Raw genomic sequence first — 19058 nt, forward strand, 5'->3', positions numbered from 1 at the left:
AGAAATTAGATTGTTCTTTTTGATGGAATGCTGTCAGTGAAGTACTGCTCCATTGGAGCTGATGGCATAACTCTCACTGGCTTCACTGAAATCAGGTTTCAAGTTTAAGCGATGTACCACAAGCTCTCATTCTCATCTCTACAACTACAGTGCAACATTGGAGAACAAGACTACTTGAAGGCCCCTTGCTAAAGCTATGGAATGGTGATTTCAACTCTACATAAAGAATGTGTTAAATTCCAGCATTTTATACCAAACAGTCCTATTTTGGTGTGGTCAAGAAGTATGGCACGCACACCTTTATAGTGTTTAGTATCTTTAATTGGCATTTCTAAAAACAGTTTTATTTGCAGTTATTTCTTTAAAATTATTTGTCAAAAATATTTTATTCATTCTAGCCATATGTTTCTAATGTGATCTTCATTTCTGTGTTTGCTATTGTCACTGATGATGCTCATTGACAGCGTTTGGGGATTTGGTGGTAAGTGTAAATTCTACGGTTCTTCAGTTACGTAGCAGCAGTAGGATCACTGGACCTTCTTAAAGACCTGCTTACACTTGACTCCACACACTCTTATTTCCTAGGAAGACAAAAGAATTAAAAATTACCATTTTAACATAGGGCATGTATATCACACATTCACCTGTATGTCCATCTTAATTTGAATCCACAGTATTCTATCAAATCACACTGGGTATCTTTACATGGTTTAGCCTACTTTCAATCCTTCAAAGAAATCAGCTGGTTTGGCTTTTTCTTATTTTTTTGTCTGGTAAAAAGTGGAGCAAGTGATTTTTGGATTTCAGATCTCAAAGGGCCAAATATATTCCCGGTGCACTGTTTTCAATTTGCAGTTTGCGCAGCTGCTTAGGTCTCTGAAATGGGCATTCTCTATTTGGTGATGGATTTGAATAACCAGTTCTGAATCTGTGTGTTGATGACAAAATTAGAAATCAGCTGAAAGCCCACTATGATCACAGCCAGAAAAGGACAGGTAGTTGTGTACAGAAGATGCAATCTAGGTCTGTAACTCACAGCAGAGCAGGCACTGAACTGGACCATACTACGTGCCTGACGCTCTCTACTGTTCCTTTGTGTTCACAAGAGCTTCTCAGAAATCCTGGCTTACTAGTCATTGGATCGTCGTGAACCGTGCATAAGTGGGTGCAGTGATGTTTACACCTTGCACACTAATCTGCCAGGCCTGCTGTTCATATAACTTCATTGAAGATCCAGTTTAACCCTCTCCATTCCTGAAACTAAGCTAGACTTGAGAAGCATACACAGTATGTATGGGGATGTGTGCAGGGACTCCTGGTTTTGGTGGAAGGAGAAAAAGGACTAAAACTTCTTCAGGAACACAAAACCAAAAGTTTATGTATGAGCTAGCAGAAGGGATGTACCTTCTATTTCAAGGCAAGACATAAAGCTGTCAGAATATTCAGAGGAAAAAAGAGGCAGAGTTTCCTGATAAGTTATGCACATTTCCTCATGGGGAACTTTGCTAAAACAAAATACTAAAAAGACCATACATTGAATCAATAACATCACTGGCCTATATTGCTAGGCCCTAGCAAGAGAAAGTGCTTCATGATGAACTGATGAAATAAACAGACTGATACAGTATCTTAGTCGGATTTTAGTTAGGACTTGTTTTGTTCCCTTCTCTATAGTTAACCCAGAAGGAGTGAGCAGCAAGGGCTAAGAGATCTGCTGACAGTGACAAAAACATACAGAGCAGAAGCAATCAATACAATAGAAAAGGACAATAAAACTCAAAAGGAAATGGAGAATGGTCAAATAAGCCACTCACATAAAGCAGAATCTAAGGAGGAAAAAAGAACTACAAAGTACAGACCATAGAATGAAATGGAGAAAATAGGAGGCAATAAACTAATAACTGATGTGGTACTACTCTCTACAGAACTGTGGAAAGAATTAAATTAACACTTGGCTCACTGTGTAAAGTTCCACAAGATCATAAAGCTATCAAAGTATCAATTTTTTAGAGGTAACTGCCCATTGTATCAAAGGACTCACAGGAGTACAGGACCTAGTAATCTTAGGTGGTCAAAAATGAGATACTAAATGGGACTCTTTCACTGTGTGCTCAGTGGAAACAGTTACATTACAAGGATTCAGAGAAATAAAGAGGACATCTTTTGAAGTTCCTGAAATATAAAAAGTGATAAAATTGAAATACTGGGGACTGGCATCTAAAATACATGGATACTTCTTTTGCATGCCCCTGTACACTGCACTGGTTAGGCCACACCTTGAGTACTGTGTCCAGTTCTGGGCCCCTCAGTTTAGGAAGGATCTCTTCTCCCAGGCAACCAGCACCAAAACAAGAAGACACAGTCTCAAGCTGTGCCAGGGGAGGTTTAGGCTGGGGGTTAGGAAGAAATTCTACACAGAGAGCGATTGCCCATTGGAATGGGCTGCCTGGGAAGGTGGTGGAGTCACCATCATTGGAGGTGTTTAGGAGGAGACTTGACAGGGTGCTTGGTTGCGTGATTTAGTTGATTAGGTGGGTTGGATAATAGGTTGGATGCGATGATCTCAAAGGTCTCTTCCAACCTGGTCTGGTCTATTCTACTGACTATCATGTACACATGAGACCAATTGTGCTAAATTGTACAAGTACCAATGACTGCATGGATGCCTGCATGAGCTGGCAGGTATGATACAGAACTCTTCAGAGTCTTTCGAAAAAGCAGCCTCAGATCAGCCAGTTTACCTGGGGGTACCTACAGTGCTACCAGACATGTATGTTTGTGCAACTGAATCTAAATTTATGACCTCTAAAATCAAACTCTTGACAGGGTCAAGTACAGGAAGCTGTCTGCCCTGGAGGTCCATGGCTAGACATGGTATGGTAAGCATGAATCAGAGTACAGAGAGCAGAAATCAGGGCTAAAGACCTTAGTGTTGGACACAGGAAATGGGAGAAATAATGACTGCAGAGCTGGCCAGGGACAGAAACCAAGATACAGAGAAATTCAAGAGCAGTTAGTGGTATTGCTTCATATAGGTATAGATAAAAGCACAGATGTGTAGGACTGAGTGCAGCAGTGTGTAAGCTGAACTAGGCCAGGCATTATATACGCCCAGCTATTGTGAAGCTCGGAGGTAGTGCAGAAGGTGTTTGTATATAGATAGAGGGAATACATATACATGGGAAATTCTGGAGTTTCCTCTTTATTGCTTCCAGCTTTCTCCCTCCTTTCAGTGAGCCCTAGCCTCAGCTATAGTGAGCACTTGCCCAGTAACTTTCTCCCTAACTGCATTCTGTGAAGTATGTAGTAGAGATGGTATGATCTGTCATATATGTTCCTTTCCCAAACTGTTTTTCATCACTTCTAACACTGCCTGAAAACTATTCAGTAGCAAAGCATTTAGGGTACTTTTGCAAACATTTCATAACTCTGCTACTGATATGAATATTTAGAGAAAATCTATTTAGCCTGTGAATGCTAATAGAATTGAGCAGTGAACAAAAATGGGGCCTAAATTTTATTATCTCAGTAGGAATCTGCCTTTTCCAAATTGATGAGAGAGTAAGGAAGCTACAACTATGTGACAAAAGACTAGGCATCTTGTTTCAGGTCCTGTCAAGAAAGATACAAATTATGACCTGAAAGAACACAACATTTAAAAAACTTAATTGCTGTTTTAGTTCTCTAGGCTAGAATGTAGCCTGGCCTGCAATTATTTTAAAACAACAATGGTACATTTTCCCCTCATGGCTTATTGTTGGATGCATAATTTAACTAGCTTCCATACTATGTATTTCACAGACTGTACAAAGGACATTGTTAAATGTGTTCCTCAGTGTAAACATTTCGAACTGATATGTCTGCATAGACAGTTAATGCAGAGAGTTCTGCTTTGAAATCAGGCAGTCTTTTTAAGGGACATAAAAGTGTAATGGCTCCAAGTGAAACAGCTGCTTAGAAACAAGTCAAATGTCACACCAATATATAATTATGTCAAAGTAAAACAAGATAACACAGCAGACAGCCTGCTGCACTACATCTAACCATTTTAATGGGCTAGTATTAAAAACCTGTCACATGATCTTACCAGGTGCATTTCATCTCCTTCAATCCACTGGGTCCAACCACGACCTTCCTTTTCTCCATTCTGCACGCAGAGAAGCTTATCTCCATCCCATGATACGGTGGTCTAACAAATAGACATGTTCAGTGTTACTGTGGTATTCCCTGGTATTATGATTAGTTCCCTTAGAAGCAAAACTTCTAATATAAGAAATAATTAATATATCTCATAAGAATAATAGTTGTAGAGTATTGTAATACTTAGGATAATTACAAAAGAGAAGAGCGTAAATACAAAGTTGCTGCCTGACTGCCTGTAAAAACCTGGAAGCATAAGATAGAGCTGTTGAAATGCACAAAGAAAGATCATAAAAATTAAAGTGTAGAAGCACACTCCTCTTTCCCTGCTGACAAACAGAACAGCAGAAGGGATGTGCAACCTAACACTGTATTTACAAAAGGAGATGAAAACTTGAGATTCAGTTTGTTTTCTCCACTGTAAGAAGCATGCCCCAGATGTTGTACCTGGAAAAAGTACCTACCAACAGGCAGCTACAGATGAACAAGGCTTTTAAATCCTTTCCTCCCATGTCTTAATCTGCCTTCTGTTTTCAAGGAGAGTGGTTTGGAAGTAAAAGCAAATTGGTAACTTTGCCAGCATCTTGCTTCTGCACTACCTGCAGAAATACTTGAGCCAGGCCTGGCACATTGAGAGTGAGACTGAAATGTTGCAGGATTCAATCAAGTGCTTTTGTGAACGCTGCTGTCCTGAGTGGTTTAGTAGAACCTGACTCATAAAACTACTTAAATGTGTATGGGTGCATCTTAAAGGTTGCAGCTCTGCTTAGCCTTTAGTGCAAATTTCCCTTTTCCATCTCTCTAAGATAAAGAGAAGCAAAATATACTCTGTACATGTATAGAAAGAGGGAATAATGACAATTTCTATTGCATGAGGATAGTTTAGCATCAGTGGTAGCTCATGGCTTTTAAACCAGTTTGTTTGAAGTGAATCTGAGGACTAAATATGGAATTACTGTCTACCTTGTACAAGTCTTCAGCCACTACACTTATGAGTAGTCAGATATGGAGAGAAATGAATTCTGATCTATCATTAAAAGAAAACTTCCTGCATCCATCCCATGTAGTACCTGAGAAAAATCATCAGCCTACATTTGTCATTCTGGGAGCTAAAACCAGTTCAAATTCAAGAACTATGCAGCCCTATTTATTTAATTTGTGTATGTCACAAACAATTAATTCTTAAATGATAACCGTGACAGCCACTATCTTTAAATGAATGCAGCCAGCAATCTCCACCCTGGGAAGCTTTAGACTAAACAAGCATGGAAAATGAATCACTAGAAAGACAGAAAATCATAGGCAGGGCATGGTTACTGATCCCATGTAGTCTGTTAGCACAATATGTGGACTCTGAAAGACAAACTTGTATCCTTGCTAAAAATCTCTGATTTGGAAAATGCATTCACAGATTCTTCTGTTCGCTCTTGTAAAATGATGTATTTAACACAAGTACTAGATCACATTTAAAAAAGCCCAGATCCTTTTGTATAAAATGCTAAAGCAGGAAGGAACAACACGCCTGGGAAGAGTTGTGATTAAAGTCTAAATGTGTGTCTGTTCTGAATCTGTTGCTGGCCAGTTGGAGACAGAAGATAACAAACAGTACCAAATGAAAAATGTTTAATGTATAGGTTAACATAGCTAAGAATTTCTGATGATTCTAAAAAAGGAATACATTAGAAAAAGAACCTAAGTTCTACCCATGAGTTGTAGATTTAACAGATACCGTGGAATGAAGGAGCATTTGTATATGCAACTTTGCTTAGTCACCACACTTTTATTTATCCAGTGAGTATTAGTTCAGCATAGTTTAATCAAAGGCAATGTATCAGCATAATGTAAGATCCAGATTTATTAGTACCACTAGCAGTCAAAATCAGTTGTGAAGTTATTAGATATTCACAGTCAGTTGTGGAAGTAATACACTTGATAATATTCACTAGCTTAGTTCACTTGGGGGCAACTGAGCAATCTTTCTAGCAGTGCCAGGAAACGTTAACTTATCCAGCCTCCCAGGGTAACTGAAATGGTTTGAGCTGAGAAAACAACACCCTTTTTTATTTTTTTCCCTCTGGATTACTTATTTTTCAGTCAAGATTAGATATTGCTTTTGGGAATCTGGTGATAAATACATCTAATGCCTAAGTATAACACCAAAGACCGTTAATCCAGTTGTTTTATCAGCCAATATTCTTGGTTATCATTCTCTGCCTTCCCTTCCAGAAATACAAATACTAAAGGTGTAAGAGTAAACCATACACTTTCTGATTTTTGAACATGACTATTTTACTATGAAGGTTATTAAGGACAGACTATATTGCAGGAGAACATAATGTCCTCTTCTTTGTTAGCAGGAACAACCACTTTATGGCAGAAAGATTAATCAGTAGCATTTTTATCTTTTCTTTCTTTAGGTCAAACTCTAATGTCTTATATAATAAAAGACACAGAAGACAGAAACTTCTAACTCAGACTGAAATAAGTTCTTCCCTTCCAAACAACTCTATTGCAATGAATGTTAGTTGAGGTTAGAGTTACTATAGCTGTTATATATGCACTGGTTGCTACTAATATTCCACCAGCAGCTAAGGTAATGCAATGCTTGCCCTGGAACATTCCCAGTTTGAGTCAGAACATAAAAATAATGATATTCCCAAAATGGGAATATGTTTGTGTACATTTTATATATATTCCATATATATAAATATATATTCCTTATATATATTCCTTTTATGTATATATGTGTATGTGTAAGGGAAATGTTGGTAAATGTCATCTCTTTAAGAGCAAACATTTATTTTCAAAGATTGGATCAGGATATGGCCATTGTACAATCAGGAGTCAAGCATGTGAATAGACCAGAAAGGCAGTTCCATATGAACCTGTGGTTGCTCCTGCTCTTGTTCTTCTATCCCAGCACACACTATCAAGATAAGAAAAAAAATATATATCATTTATGTAAAGCTGCTTTTCTTACAAAAGTAGGATTTTATAATTAACCTTGTTTGCCACCGTTTTGATAGTAACATTACCTAAAGCTTGCCTGATTACAGATAGAATGACTGAAAAACCCAGCCAGGGTTTGGGGAAGACAGCATCCTCAGGCAGACAGTCCAATCCTTCATCTTCCTCCACAGTCAAGAGGAGGAGAAGTAGACAAATGGAGGATGCTCAAAAACTGCAGTTTCCTGATGGTAACAGAACCAACTAGATGAAAATGTAGTATTTCTCTAAAACTGAAGGATCCCGCCTTCTTGAGCATCTTGTACATAATTTATTCCTTTCAGATAGGTAGCACAGAATCTAGTTCATCATAAGCAACCTTAACCTTTGCTTACTTACTAATTAATAATACTTAAATCTAAGATTAATATTACTTAGGTCAAATGTATATCATGCCAGGAAACATGAAGATAAAATAGTGATGAATGTGATTAAGCAAATATTGACATAAGTAATACTGAAGATGCACAAGAAAGAGTGACTCTTGCCTCCATTTAATGTTTCTTAAAAGTACTAACCACTGCATCTTTCTGATTACATACTTGTTGTTTTTGAGGTATAATAATAGAGGATGGAGCTCCTCTGGGAGGTGAAGAAGCCTTTGAACCCTGAGAACATAAAAAAACTTCAAATGTTCTTTGGTTTTATGACATGATTTGTGTAGTCTAACCCTTTTTTTTTTTTGGTGTGTGCTTAGATATTTTCCTTCTATTATTTGTTAGTGATTTAATCTCTTTGTTATATGAAGATTTAAATATGTGTGCACAGCAACACAATCTTCCTGAAAAGTAAAGCTAGAAGAAATGATGAAGTACTCTCTTTGCTGTTTTCAGTTAAGAGATAAGGTAGATCAATTAGATGAAATATCGAGTAAACTTAAATCTATTGACTATGCATTTGCATTTTCTCTAGTAGTAATATCTTTCAGAATTACAACAGATGTTACTTCCAGCTTCTAATGGCAAGTTGTATTGACCCACAGGCAAAGACTGCTTTTGTAACTTGCTGAAATAGTCAAACTATTTTGTGAGAGACGCTTGCATTCCCCAGTGAGGTCTAAGTGCAAAAACATTTAATACTGCTCTGTGTAATGTTTCTTACTCCCACACTGGCTACTCCTAGTGTGCTTGCTTGTGTTGTGTGCTCTGCAGATGGAGGCATATAATGCATTTTACAGGTGAATGGAAAAAAAACCCAACCTTTTTAAAGTAGTCCATGAGCACTTTTTTAGTGTTACACAAATTTTTGACACATTGCATTTACAAACATCAATTGCAGCTACTGCTTTTCATCACAAATATGTTACTGGTTTCCCATCTGTTGAAAAACACTGTAGCACCACTTGTAGTTTTCTTTTACTTCTCTTCAGAGTGCTGCCTCTATAATGTAGTACAGCAAATGACTACAATGCACTACAACTGCATGACACACTCCATGCTCCATCTCAGTCCAGTAATTCTTTGCTTACGAGTATGACCAGTCATTCATTTTACAACCATAGTCATTATTTTAGAAGGATTAAACAATGGCAAATGACATCTCATAGCAGGTATCTATAGCTATAGGACTTTGAAATATGTTTTGCTCAGACTGTCACTGAAGGACAAGCTGGTTGGAATGGGAGCATTCTGTACCTGACAGAAAGTTCACTGTAGTTAAAAGATAAGGCACTTCCAGAAGCAGCACTTCCATTGCTAGCAGAGGGGCTTAGGACTAGACTGACAAATTTTAGATCAAAGAGTAAGCTGTTGGCATAGAGGATCAGACCTTAAATGTTCAAATTGCTCATTTTGATTCCTTGCTTATAAAAGCAATGAAGGAAAGCAATGACTACAGACATGATCCAAGAGGCAGGAAGTAAATGTGCCTAAGCTCTAGGCTATCCATGTGACAATACAGAATAGAATAGAATTAACCAGGTTGGAAGAGACCTTTGAGATCATCAAGTCCAACCTATCATCCAACACTATCTAATCAAATAAACTATGGCACCAAGCACCTTGTCAAGTCTCTTCCTAAACACCTCCAGTGATGGTGACTCCACCACCTCCCTGGGCAGCCTGTTCCAATGGCCAATCACTCTTTCTATGAAGAACTTCCTAACATCCAGCCTAAACCTCCCCTGGTGCAGCTTGAGACTGTGTCCTCTTGTTTTGGTGCTGGTTGCCTGGGAGAAGAGACCAACCCCCAGCTGGCTACAACCTCCCTTCAGGTAGTCATAGAGAGCAGTAAGATCTCCTCTGATGCTCCTCTTCTCCAGGCTAAGCAACCCTAGCTCCCTCAGCGTCTCCTCATAGGCCTTGTGCTCCAAACTCCTCACTAGCTTTGTTGCCCTTCTCTGGACACACTGCAGCAAGTCAACACCCTTCCTAAACTGAGGGGCCCAGAACTGGACACAGTACTCAGTGTAGCCTAACCAGTGCTGAGTACTGCTGAGGGGCAGAATGCCCTCCCTGCTCCTGCTGGCCACACTGCCATTGGCCTTCTTGGCCACCTGGGCACACTGCTGGCTCATGTTCAGCTTACTATCAACCAGTACCCCCAGGTCCCTTATGCCCTTGGACCGTGCCCATCTGTCCAGCCTGTCAAGGTCCCTCTGCCCAGCTCTCCTACCCTCTACACCTGTGCCTAGCTTGGTGTCATCTGCAAACTTACTGATGATGACTCAACCCCCTCATCCAGATCATTGATAATGATATTAAAGAGGATGGGGCCCAGCACAGATCCCTGGGGGACACCACTAGTGACTGGCTGCCAACTGGATGTGGCACCATTCACCACCACTCTCTGGGCTCAGCCCTCCAGCCAGTTCCTAACCCAGCACAGAGTGCTGCTGTCCAAGCCGTGGGCTGACAGCTTGGCCAGGAGTTTGCCATGGGGGACGGTGTCAAAGGCCTTGCTGAAGTCCAGGTAGACTACATCCACAGGCCTCCCCACATCCACCAGGTGGGTCACCTGATCGTAGAAGAAGATCAGGTTGGTCAGGCAGGACCTGCCCTTCCTAAATCCATGCTGGCTGGGCCTGATCCCTTGGCCATCCTGTAGTGCTGTGTGATTGCACTCAAGATGACCTGTTCCATAATCTTGCCTGGCACTGAGGTCAGGCTGACAGGTCTGTAATTCCCTGGCTCCTCCTTCCAGCCCTTCTTGTTGATGGGCATCACGTTGGCCAGCTTCCAGTCACCTGGGACCTCTTCAGTAAGCCAGGACTGGAGAAAAATGATGAAGAGTGACTTGGCCAGCTCATCTGCCAGCTCTCTCAGCACCCTAGGATGGATCCCATCCGGTCCCTTGGACTTGTGGGGATCCAAGTGGCTGAGCAGGTCTTTAACTACTTCCTCCTGGATTACAGGGGAACTATACTGCTCCCTGCCTCCATCTGCCAGCGCAGGAGGCCAGTTGTCTGGAATACAACCTATCCTGCTATTAAAATTTGAGGCAAAGGCATTAAGTAAGCAAGATCAGTATTTTGGACAGTGAGTAATACAAAAAATAGGAAGACTTGTGTATATCTTATGCTAGCAAAATACAAAGCAGAACATCCAATTCACTTTGTGCAAGGATCAGAATCGATTTGAAGACACTTACTGCTTAAACTAACATGTAATAATTGATTTATCCTCTGTGCAATTTTAGCAAGATACAATTGCACATAACAGTAATGGTTCGTTCAAAATTGGATTTGGGAAGTCTGGTTCACAGGTTTTCAGCTGATTCTTTCTGATTGCACTTTCTGCATTCATGAATCTGAGCTTTTTAGGATTCACAGAACCCTGAAATGCTAAGCCCATCTGAAACCACCTCCCTACAGAACTCTGTATGTTAGGAAAGGTTTTATGAATAATTGGCTCAAAGCTTCTGATCAGTCTCAGGCTTTAGACATGAATCCAGCACTGCAAAATTTGAAGTTAATGACATCTTAAATTGTATGGCAGAAGATTCTAGAGATCTCATTTTATATCACTGCACAAATGTGCTGAGCATATCACTTACAGGTAATAAGCAATAATGCCAAAAGCCCAGACTGTGTGAAATAAGGCAGAGCAAAGGAAATGGCTTCTCTTCACTGATGCACAGAGACAGAATGAACCAGAGTTTTAGAGACTCTGAGACAGATCCAAGAGTAAACCTCTGTTCTCTGGAGGACAGTTCTTCCTCATTTGTGGACAACAGCTTGCTAAAGGCCAGAAGTATCAACAGAAAACTACATGAAGACTACCTCCTTTAAATTAACCCCCTGAAAAAGACAGATTATTCCAATGAGGACCTGGGGAATGTACAGAGCTGCAGAGAGGGAGATGGCACTGGATCTGAGAAAAGACATTGACATCAAAATACCTCTCAGCAACACTACATGAAAAAGCCCTAATAAGCCAAAACAACACAAAACCCAAAAACCAGACAGCATTTGAAGAGATAAAATAAACAAACCAGCAGAACCAGAAAGCTCAAGTAAAGACATTTTGCTGAGCTTGCATCTTACCAGACAGCACAATTTATTTTGAGTCTTCTCACCCTTGTGGGGGATCCCTACTGACTGTCCAAGTGCTGAACTGTTGTTTGGTGTTGTTCCTCTGGCAATAAAGTCTTCATTCCAATACCTACTCTAAACTAGATTAACAGCTGGCAATCCCATTTTGTGGAACAGAGTAGCTCTGCCTACACAGTTAAATAACCTCCATAAGCCTTGTGATTTTATAACAGGGCTTTATTCTGACCTTGCAGCAGTATAAGTAAAATGTCAAGAAGAACTAAACTTGGTCACATTTTTCCTAAAAACAAACTGGAGAGGAATCAGTTTCGCACTAGGCACGTTTGTTATGTAAAACAGAGCCACACAACTTATCTCTTTTCACAAGGATGAAACATGCAACTAGCACTGTTTTGTGAGAGGAGGATTGGTAAGGTGCCTGTGAACAGTCCTTATGTAGCTGCCTTAAACATTCAATGAAGATATTTCATATGGTAAGATGTATGATAAATCTGACGCAACTCCCAAATCCCCACACCCTACCCCATGACAGCAAGTCTTAACTATGGCTAAAATTCCATTTTCCATTATTTCCAATAATGGAACCTAAACACCCATTTGGTAACATATCCATTGTTGTATTCTGTTTTGGTTAACATGTAAAATTTCCCACCTTCAGTTCCTAATTCCTGCTGTTTTATCTGTTTACCAGTCCCCAGTCAACTGCCATTGCCTTTCCTGCTTCCATGTAAGACACAAATTACTATGTCAAAGAGCATAGTTGGCTCTGAATTACTGAAGCAACCTTCACTTGCTTAGCCAAATATACAATTTTATCACAGTATAACTAAGGTTGGAAGAGACCTCGAGGATCATCGAGTCCAGCCTATCACCACAGACCTCATGACTAGACCATGGCACCAAGTGCCACATCCAACCTCCTCTTGAACACCTCCAGGGACGGTGACTCCCTGGGCAGCCCATTCCAATGATGAATGACTCGCTCGGTGAAGAACTTTCTCCTCACCTCGAGTCTAAACCTCCCCTGGCGCAGCTTGAGACTGTAACTAAGATTGTTTCTAGCTATCCAAGAGGTTCCGCTGTTCTATATAGAGAACAGACTGTTCCTTGATGTTTTCAGCAGATCACTTGCTCTTAGTCTCTGTCAAAAGACAGACTCATTCTGGATAGTGTGAGCTAAAGCAGTCCAGCCTCATTTGAACACTTCAACAGCAGAGAAAAATAAAGCAAAAACTTTCTGTGATTTAACAGCAAAATCCTCAGAAAAGTAGAAATTTTAGAGGAGCAATTTTTGCATCTGAGCTATCCCATTCTATATCTCCTTTGATTCGTTTGGGGCAAAGACTTAGAACACAAAACTTCAGCATTTCAGTTTTTTTCAGTTAACTTTTTAAGTTTTTACTGCTGTACTAAGCCAATAAACAGTGAAGGTACATAAAGCAAACTTTCTCTGCTCAGGGTCAGATCCTGCCTTGTTCTTAGGTTTACTGGTACCTGTTGGACATTACAGGTGTTTCCTCAGCTTCACTGTTTATTAATGATGATGAAAAAGGACGACAAAATTATTTGGGGATGAATAAGACATAGTTTTGGAGACCTTTTTCAATTAGCTATTGTTTTTGTATGATGTTCCCTCTTTTGTGAGCAGTATTTTTTTCCACGGTAGAGTTTATTTGCATCAAACAGGATTTTACATATAGTGCAATACTCAGACACTTGCTAAATTAATCACAACTAGAAATTACAGACTATATTTGTAAAGGTGAGGAAATTGCATTATGTGACTAAAACTTCACTGTGAATGAAGATGGTAGGATCAAATACTCAGTTCAGGAAATATCAAAGCCATAGTTATCCATTTAACTTTCTTTGTACACCATATGTCTGATAAGTGTTACCAATTAAAGCCTTGAACAAACTCTTGAAAGCAGCAGAAACTTTGTCACACAATCTAACTCAAATTTTACATGCTAAGAAATAATGCAATGCATTATTAATGTTCTAAACTTCTTTCTACACCATCTAATGGGCACCTTGTAATATTTGCAAAGAATAAAAGAATCTCCTGAATACATCAAACTTTCATTTTACTTGGTAGTTCAAACTGCTAAGTTTTTAAGAACCCTAAATATTAAGCATGATCAAGCCTGCAGAAACACCACTTTCATGAAACTGCACAAAACCAGAGAAACTCCTGTTTGTTTAGGAGAGAAATCTCTGGGCAAAAGCTCCAGGAGAAGCACAGTGGCACTATGGAGCTAAGTGACTGCAGATGTCTTGTCTGCAGTTCTTAAAGATAAGCTGTGCTGCAGCTGCCTCCATACAAGGTGCCAGTAATACTTCGAATGCACTGAGTATCAACTGTCTTCCTGGAAATATCTTGTGCTGTGATTAGGGATCTCTCCTGTACCCACACATCTATGTGGTCAATTATCCTAATCTCAAGTTCTATGGGGGAAAAAAACAAAAGTATCCTTAACTGCAGCAGCAGAGTAGCAGGGTGCTTGGGTTTCTCAAGATTCCACAGGAGCAAATTTTTACTTCCCAACAGAAACAAAATCTTCAAGGAATTGTCACTAACTGCCATTACCTATATCCCTCAAGAAAACAGAATTACCCAAGAACATGTGGAATGCAGGAAAACAACAGTTGAAGACAAACCAGGAGAAACTGAAATTGTTAAAAGTCTATCCCCTTCAGTTAACTCACTGTTCCACAAAATTCAGACAGGCTTCCAGAGTGACCAACTACAAAACTGAAAAAGTCCTTACTGAAAGGGAGGAGAGGGCCTGGGCTGTCACAGGAGCATCAATTCCTGCTGTCTTTAGCCTTCACTCACCACAGCCAGTATTGATTCGGAATTACTATAGTTAAATTCTACGGAGCGACTCAAAGATGTGTTTTACAACTGAAAGGTGAACACAATTTCAGTGAGTTATATGCCAATATTATTTTACAGATATTTTAACTCTAGTCAGATGATATATTCTTCATTAAAAGAAAAAAAAGATCCATTCCTATTGGATGGATTATTCCTAAGGTTCTTTTTGTTTGTCTCCTGATGATTGCTCTGCTATATAGATTAATATTTAATTTGCCATTTGTCTTATCCATGTTACTTTGTACTTCTCATACACTGAGCTGCTTGGATAAAACATGCCCAGTGGTCTGCTCAGTCCACAATATAAATAACAAAAATTGATCCACAATCGCACCCATTACACCGGGTGACTATTAATGATTAAGCCATTTATGGCTCGCAGTTTTGCAAGCTACAGAAAAGAAAAGGAAACATCAAGAATGACATTCAACCTTTGCTTTTATGGTGGTTTTCTTCATAAGCCTGCTCAGGGAGTGGTCCAGTATCTTATATCACCATGACCCTTCTATTATGAGACTTTTTCTGGACCCTTTGAGCTACTTTGTTGCTTAACAACTGCAAGTTTAGCCTGACATTATGATTATCAGATTTGGGCTGAAGCAGCATCTTCCCACAGCTTCTTGTACTATTTTGCCTTTGAGAAAACTGAGGTCTCATGTAGAAATCTTTAACAAGAAAATTGAACAGGCGTTGCTAGAAGGCAAGTGGAGGACCAGTGACCTTAAATGTAGAGCTGCAGTTGGCATCTGTTGTTGGAGGCCATCAAGGGAGATGGAGGATTTCTGTAAGTTTGTGTGATGTGCCTAAGTCATTCTTATTAAAACAATTAGGGCTAGTGACAATGCCTTGGGCTTTTTGGGAAAAGGCAAGAAGATGCTTTACCTTCTGCTTCCAAGGCTCTCAGAATTTTGACCTAAATAGCCAACAGATAAAATGTTGAAGCAACTCTTGGAAGTAGCATGATGCACATTCCACTCCAAGTCAAATAGCTGCTGCAGTGACTACAATAATCTTTAATTTCTTCTTTCTGGTTGAACATTTTAAATTCTTCCCCATCATGCAGTTTAGTAAAACAGAATACGGAATTCTGGCCTGTTACAAATAACAGAATATTTAGGGCAATCATGAGGAATTAAGAGTTGTCTGTTGAATCATTTCCAATACAGGACTAGCCAAGGGCCACGTTTTTACACCTTCTGAATCTGATTGTCAGACACATTTTGCAAGAACTCATTTCAGATATATACTAGACAGCCTCAGAGCAAAATTACTTCTTTCCACCATGTAGATGCTTTAGTCCTCCTTTAAATGGAGTGTAATGGTACTTAAGTACAGATAGCGCTTAAATGGAGACAGTTCTGTACACTCCCAAATCAGTTACCTCACTGACTCAAACACTGAGGCCTTCAGACATTTTCAGCACTTAAGCAGATGTTCTGATCATTGCTATCTTCTGATAGCCTAATTCCTTCTTTGGGCTGGTAACCGTTAAGTGTACCTCATTATCCTGATGCCCTCCAGCAGTCAAAAATTCATTATGGCACTGGAGCACTTCCCTATACACAAACAAATATTGCTTCTCCCTTTTGTGAACTTTGTATTCTGCACTCTGTCACACTTCTACCCTTTGTAACAAGGAGTCTAGAAGGATTGGTTGAGGCATTCACTAGCTAGCTGTTATTATTTTCTCATCTTCACAATCTTCCTCTTTCCTGCCATGGAAATTTGCATATTCCAGTGTTAGAGCACAGTATTGGTTTTAAATGGCACTATCTTTGTAACAACTGAAACCTATCAATTCCCTTTTATGTGATTTCTCCTCTATAGTCTCTCCTGAAATAGTTTTCTTTTTCTTATCAACTTTCTCCCGGTAGGATATTGCAGGCATCATATTTTCCAACTAATGGGAAAAAACTTGATATTCTCAGGTTTTTCTGCTGTTAATTGGTATTGATCAGTCATAAGTTAGAAAATATTGTCTCCCTGGCAAGGATAAAGAGCTCATAAGGCAGAGTCCTCCATGTTTGCTTATTGATTGCAATAAGATTTGTTCCAGTAGGCTAATTAATGCCTCTGTTCTCAAAAATATACCCAGGAAGGAAGGTGCAAAAGAATAAAAACACAGAAAAAAAGCTGCAGTTTCTAAGCTCTTGGCCATTCTACACATGGGGAACAGTGCCTGACCTTGCACTCAGTGAATTTCCTTTGCTGCAAAACTTTGCTCAGAAAAGAGATTCAGAAAGCGTGAAGCTAAAAATCTTTACTGACAAACAAATGTCCCAGTATAACTCAGCAACCTTTTACTGAAGTTACCATTCAGTTGTCGATAAGACTGTTTTGTGCTCCTGATCAGAATTACCGTTCCTTTAATGTAAACATATGCCAAAAAACTGTGCACATCTCGGCAAACTGAGAAATACAGACAGCATTTTAGGGATAGCCACACAAAAGAGTTAACAGATATGCTCTGTGAAAGGCCTCAGACCATTCGTTTTTTGTGTGCGTCCGTTGTTACAGTTCTAATTCTTACCATGCACTTGCGATCATCCACCCCAGCTAAATCCTCCTCAAACTCCTTTCCTACGTCAAATTCCATGATGTAGTTTCTAAAAGTGCTTAGCGTTTTAATGATCATATGATCCCCATTCTGAAGGATTTCTTTGTCGGGCTTTAGCAAGTTGGCTATTTTTCTTACAGCAACATTAACATCTGGAAAAGAAAAATAATTATTGCAATTCAGAAATTCCACGACACAGAGAAACTTGTAGCTGCTGGGAGAGCTAAAAGGAACCAACATAAATAAATGTCCAGGTCTTTCAAACCTGCCTTCTCACGAGGAAAACGTCCTTTGTAATTCTTATAACTTCAATAAGTTTATATTTTGATTTTCTGATAATGTACAATCCTGGAAAATACCATTTGGGTTTGGCAGTTGATAAGGCCTTCAATATTTCTATAGAAATCGTAGCACTTTGCAGCAAATGACAACACGCAAACATGTGTATGTTAAATACATGATTGCCTCTTTACTACGCATTAAAATGTTACTCTTTTTGAAATTACGGGGTTTTTTTAGTTCAAAATCTGTCACACCTTCAAGCTGAATAGTTTAATCTCTGTTAATGAAAGCTTCAAGCCAATAAAAAGTAGAAGCTCCTTAAGACGAAATAATTTTGGATAGAGCACTTCTTAAGTACATTCCTGAAAAAAAGTTTCTCACACAAATGATTTATGACTGCACAAGAAAAAACAGATTTATGTGAAGAGAAAGATAGGCTGCACTTATTATGTGTTAAAGAAACATCAAAGGAACCTTACCCAGCGCTTTCAGATACTCCTCAAAATTGTCATTGCTGACCATTTTCCAGTAGCCATTGAAATCTGCAGGCATCCCCGCTTTGGGTAACTGTCCCAATCAAAGCCTCAGAGCAGTGTGTTGGTTCTGCAGCACAGGGCTCACTGCCTGTCTTTGGGGCAAGTCTGAACTCTGGTTTCTTTTATGGTTTTTTTAGACCATGGAGCTATGCGAGTCCTCCTAATCCGATTATTATTGAAGTGTTGCCTTTAAATCCTTCCACAAGGCTGAACCTCCAATATTTCTAATGACAGCAGGATGACTTGATTCAAACAGAACGAAACATTCACCTTCCGTGTAACTTCTATAAGGGCACTGATAATCTGAAGACTCATTTTTAACCACATTACTCTTCATTTTCCATGCCTCTCAGGAAAAAAAACAACCTTCTAAATAGCTTCAGTTTAGGGTATTAGCCAAAAAACCACAAGTGATTATCTGATATGGGTTTAGAGGCAAATCCTTCTTCCTTGAGTATCTTCCAGCTACTTTATGTGCCTCTCTTTGCAGAACACAATCATACAGACTCTCAGTAAAAGCAGTTTGTGTCTGCCATTATTTTAACTTGTTCCACAAGATCCTTAATTCTAAACTACCAGTGGCTTCTGTTTGGCCAACTGAAGGCTCAAAAAGGGTCAGTTAGGTGGAAACTTTTACTAAGGAGCAGTGGTTAACTCTGTAGCTTGACAAATGCTACACCACTACTAAATGCATGCTCTCAGTTAATTTGAACAATGCTGAAACACAGAAATAGCATTTTATAGTGATTCCATATTCTTTAGAGGCATCTTCTATCAAAAATGAAATAGATTGAAACAGCAGCATAGGCAACTAGTGTAAGAGAATGGATTTTTCTGACTAATATTAGGGCATGAATACTGAGACAGCCTCGGCTATTTTGATTTATTCTTTCACTGAGTAGTTTCTAATGGACTATGTGTCATTCATCCATCTGGAGGCTTAAAAGTGACATGAACGATGCATGCATTTTTAAGGGCTTGTATGAAATCAGTATTTATTTCCATCTCTTCTCCAAACTGCCAAAACACAAAAACTTGTTCAGGGTCCTAAAAAGTCAAAGTTTGCCACTAATGTGTACTTATGTATCCTTATCTATATATATAAAGAAAAGTTTTCTTCTGCTGCTAAACTTGCTGCATGCTAAGCTATCTGTAGGATTACAG

General features: G+C 39.3%; 2 protein-coding genes across 5 annotated transcripts in view; both read right to left on the reverse strand.

Annotated features, from left to right (window-relative positions):
• Positions 1-288: 288 nt before the first annotated feature.
• Positions 289-18449, reverse strand: RBP1 (retinol binding protein 1). Its single transcript, XM_068145465.1, has 4 exons — positions 17838-18449; positions 17050-17228; positions 4088-4189; positions 289-581 (listed from the first exon to the last, which is right to left on the reverse strand). Exons 1-4 carry the CDS (start codon positions 17908-17910, stop codon positions 528-530), a joined length of 408 nt encoding a protein of 135 aa, XP_068001566.1. The 5' UTR covers positions 17911-18449; the 3' UTR covers positions 289-527.
• The window catches only part of NMNAT3 (nicotinamide nucleotide adenylyltransferase 3), a 30755-nt gene continuing 28837 nt past the window's right edge, over positions 17141-19058 (reverse strand). For all 4 annotated transcript variants that reach the window (XM_068145461.1, XM_068145462.1, XM_068145463.1 and 1 more), the window contains one exon: positions 17141-17228. The gene's annotated coding sequence lies outside the window, so the exon portion shown is untranslated. The remainder of the gene's footprint in view (positions 17229-19058) is intronic.

This window comes from Melanerpes formicivorus, unplaced genomic scaffold (assembly GCF_026170545.1).
Source record: "Melanerpes formicivorus ecotype bairdi unplaced genomic scaffold, bMelFor1.0.p_v2 SCAF_12, whole genome shotgun sequence".
NCBI classification, from domain to species: domain Eukaryota; kingdom Metazoa; phylum Chordata; class Aves; order Piciformes; family Picidae; genus Melanerpes; species Melanerpes formicivorus.

Excerpts from the sequence above, each read along its gene's own strand:
- RBP1 (XM_068145465.1), bottom strand. The coding sequence starts at position 17,910 with ATGCCTGCAGATTTCAATGGCTACTGGAAAATGGTCAGCAATGACAAT. Across the intron at positions 17,229-17,837 it reads GGAGTATCTGAAAGCGCTGG|ATGTTAATGTTGCTGTAAGA; the intron begins GTAAGGTTCCTT and ends TTTCTTTTCCAG. Across the intron at positions 4,190-17,049 it reads TGGATGATCGCAAGTGCATG|ACCACCGTATCATGGGATGG; the intron begins GTAAGAATTAGA and ends TCTATTTGTTAG.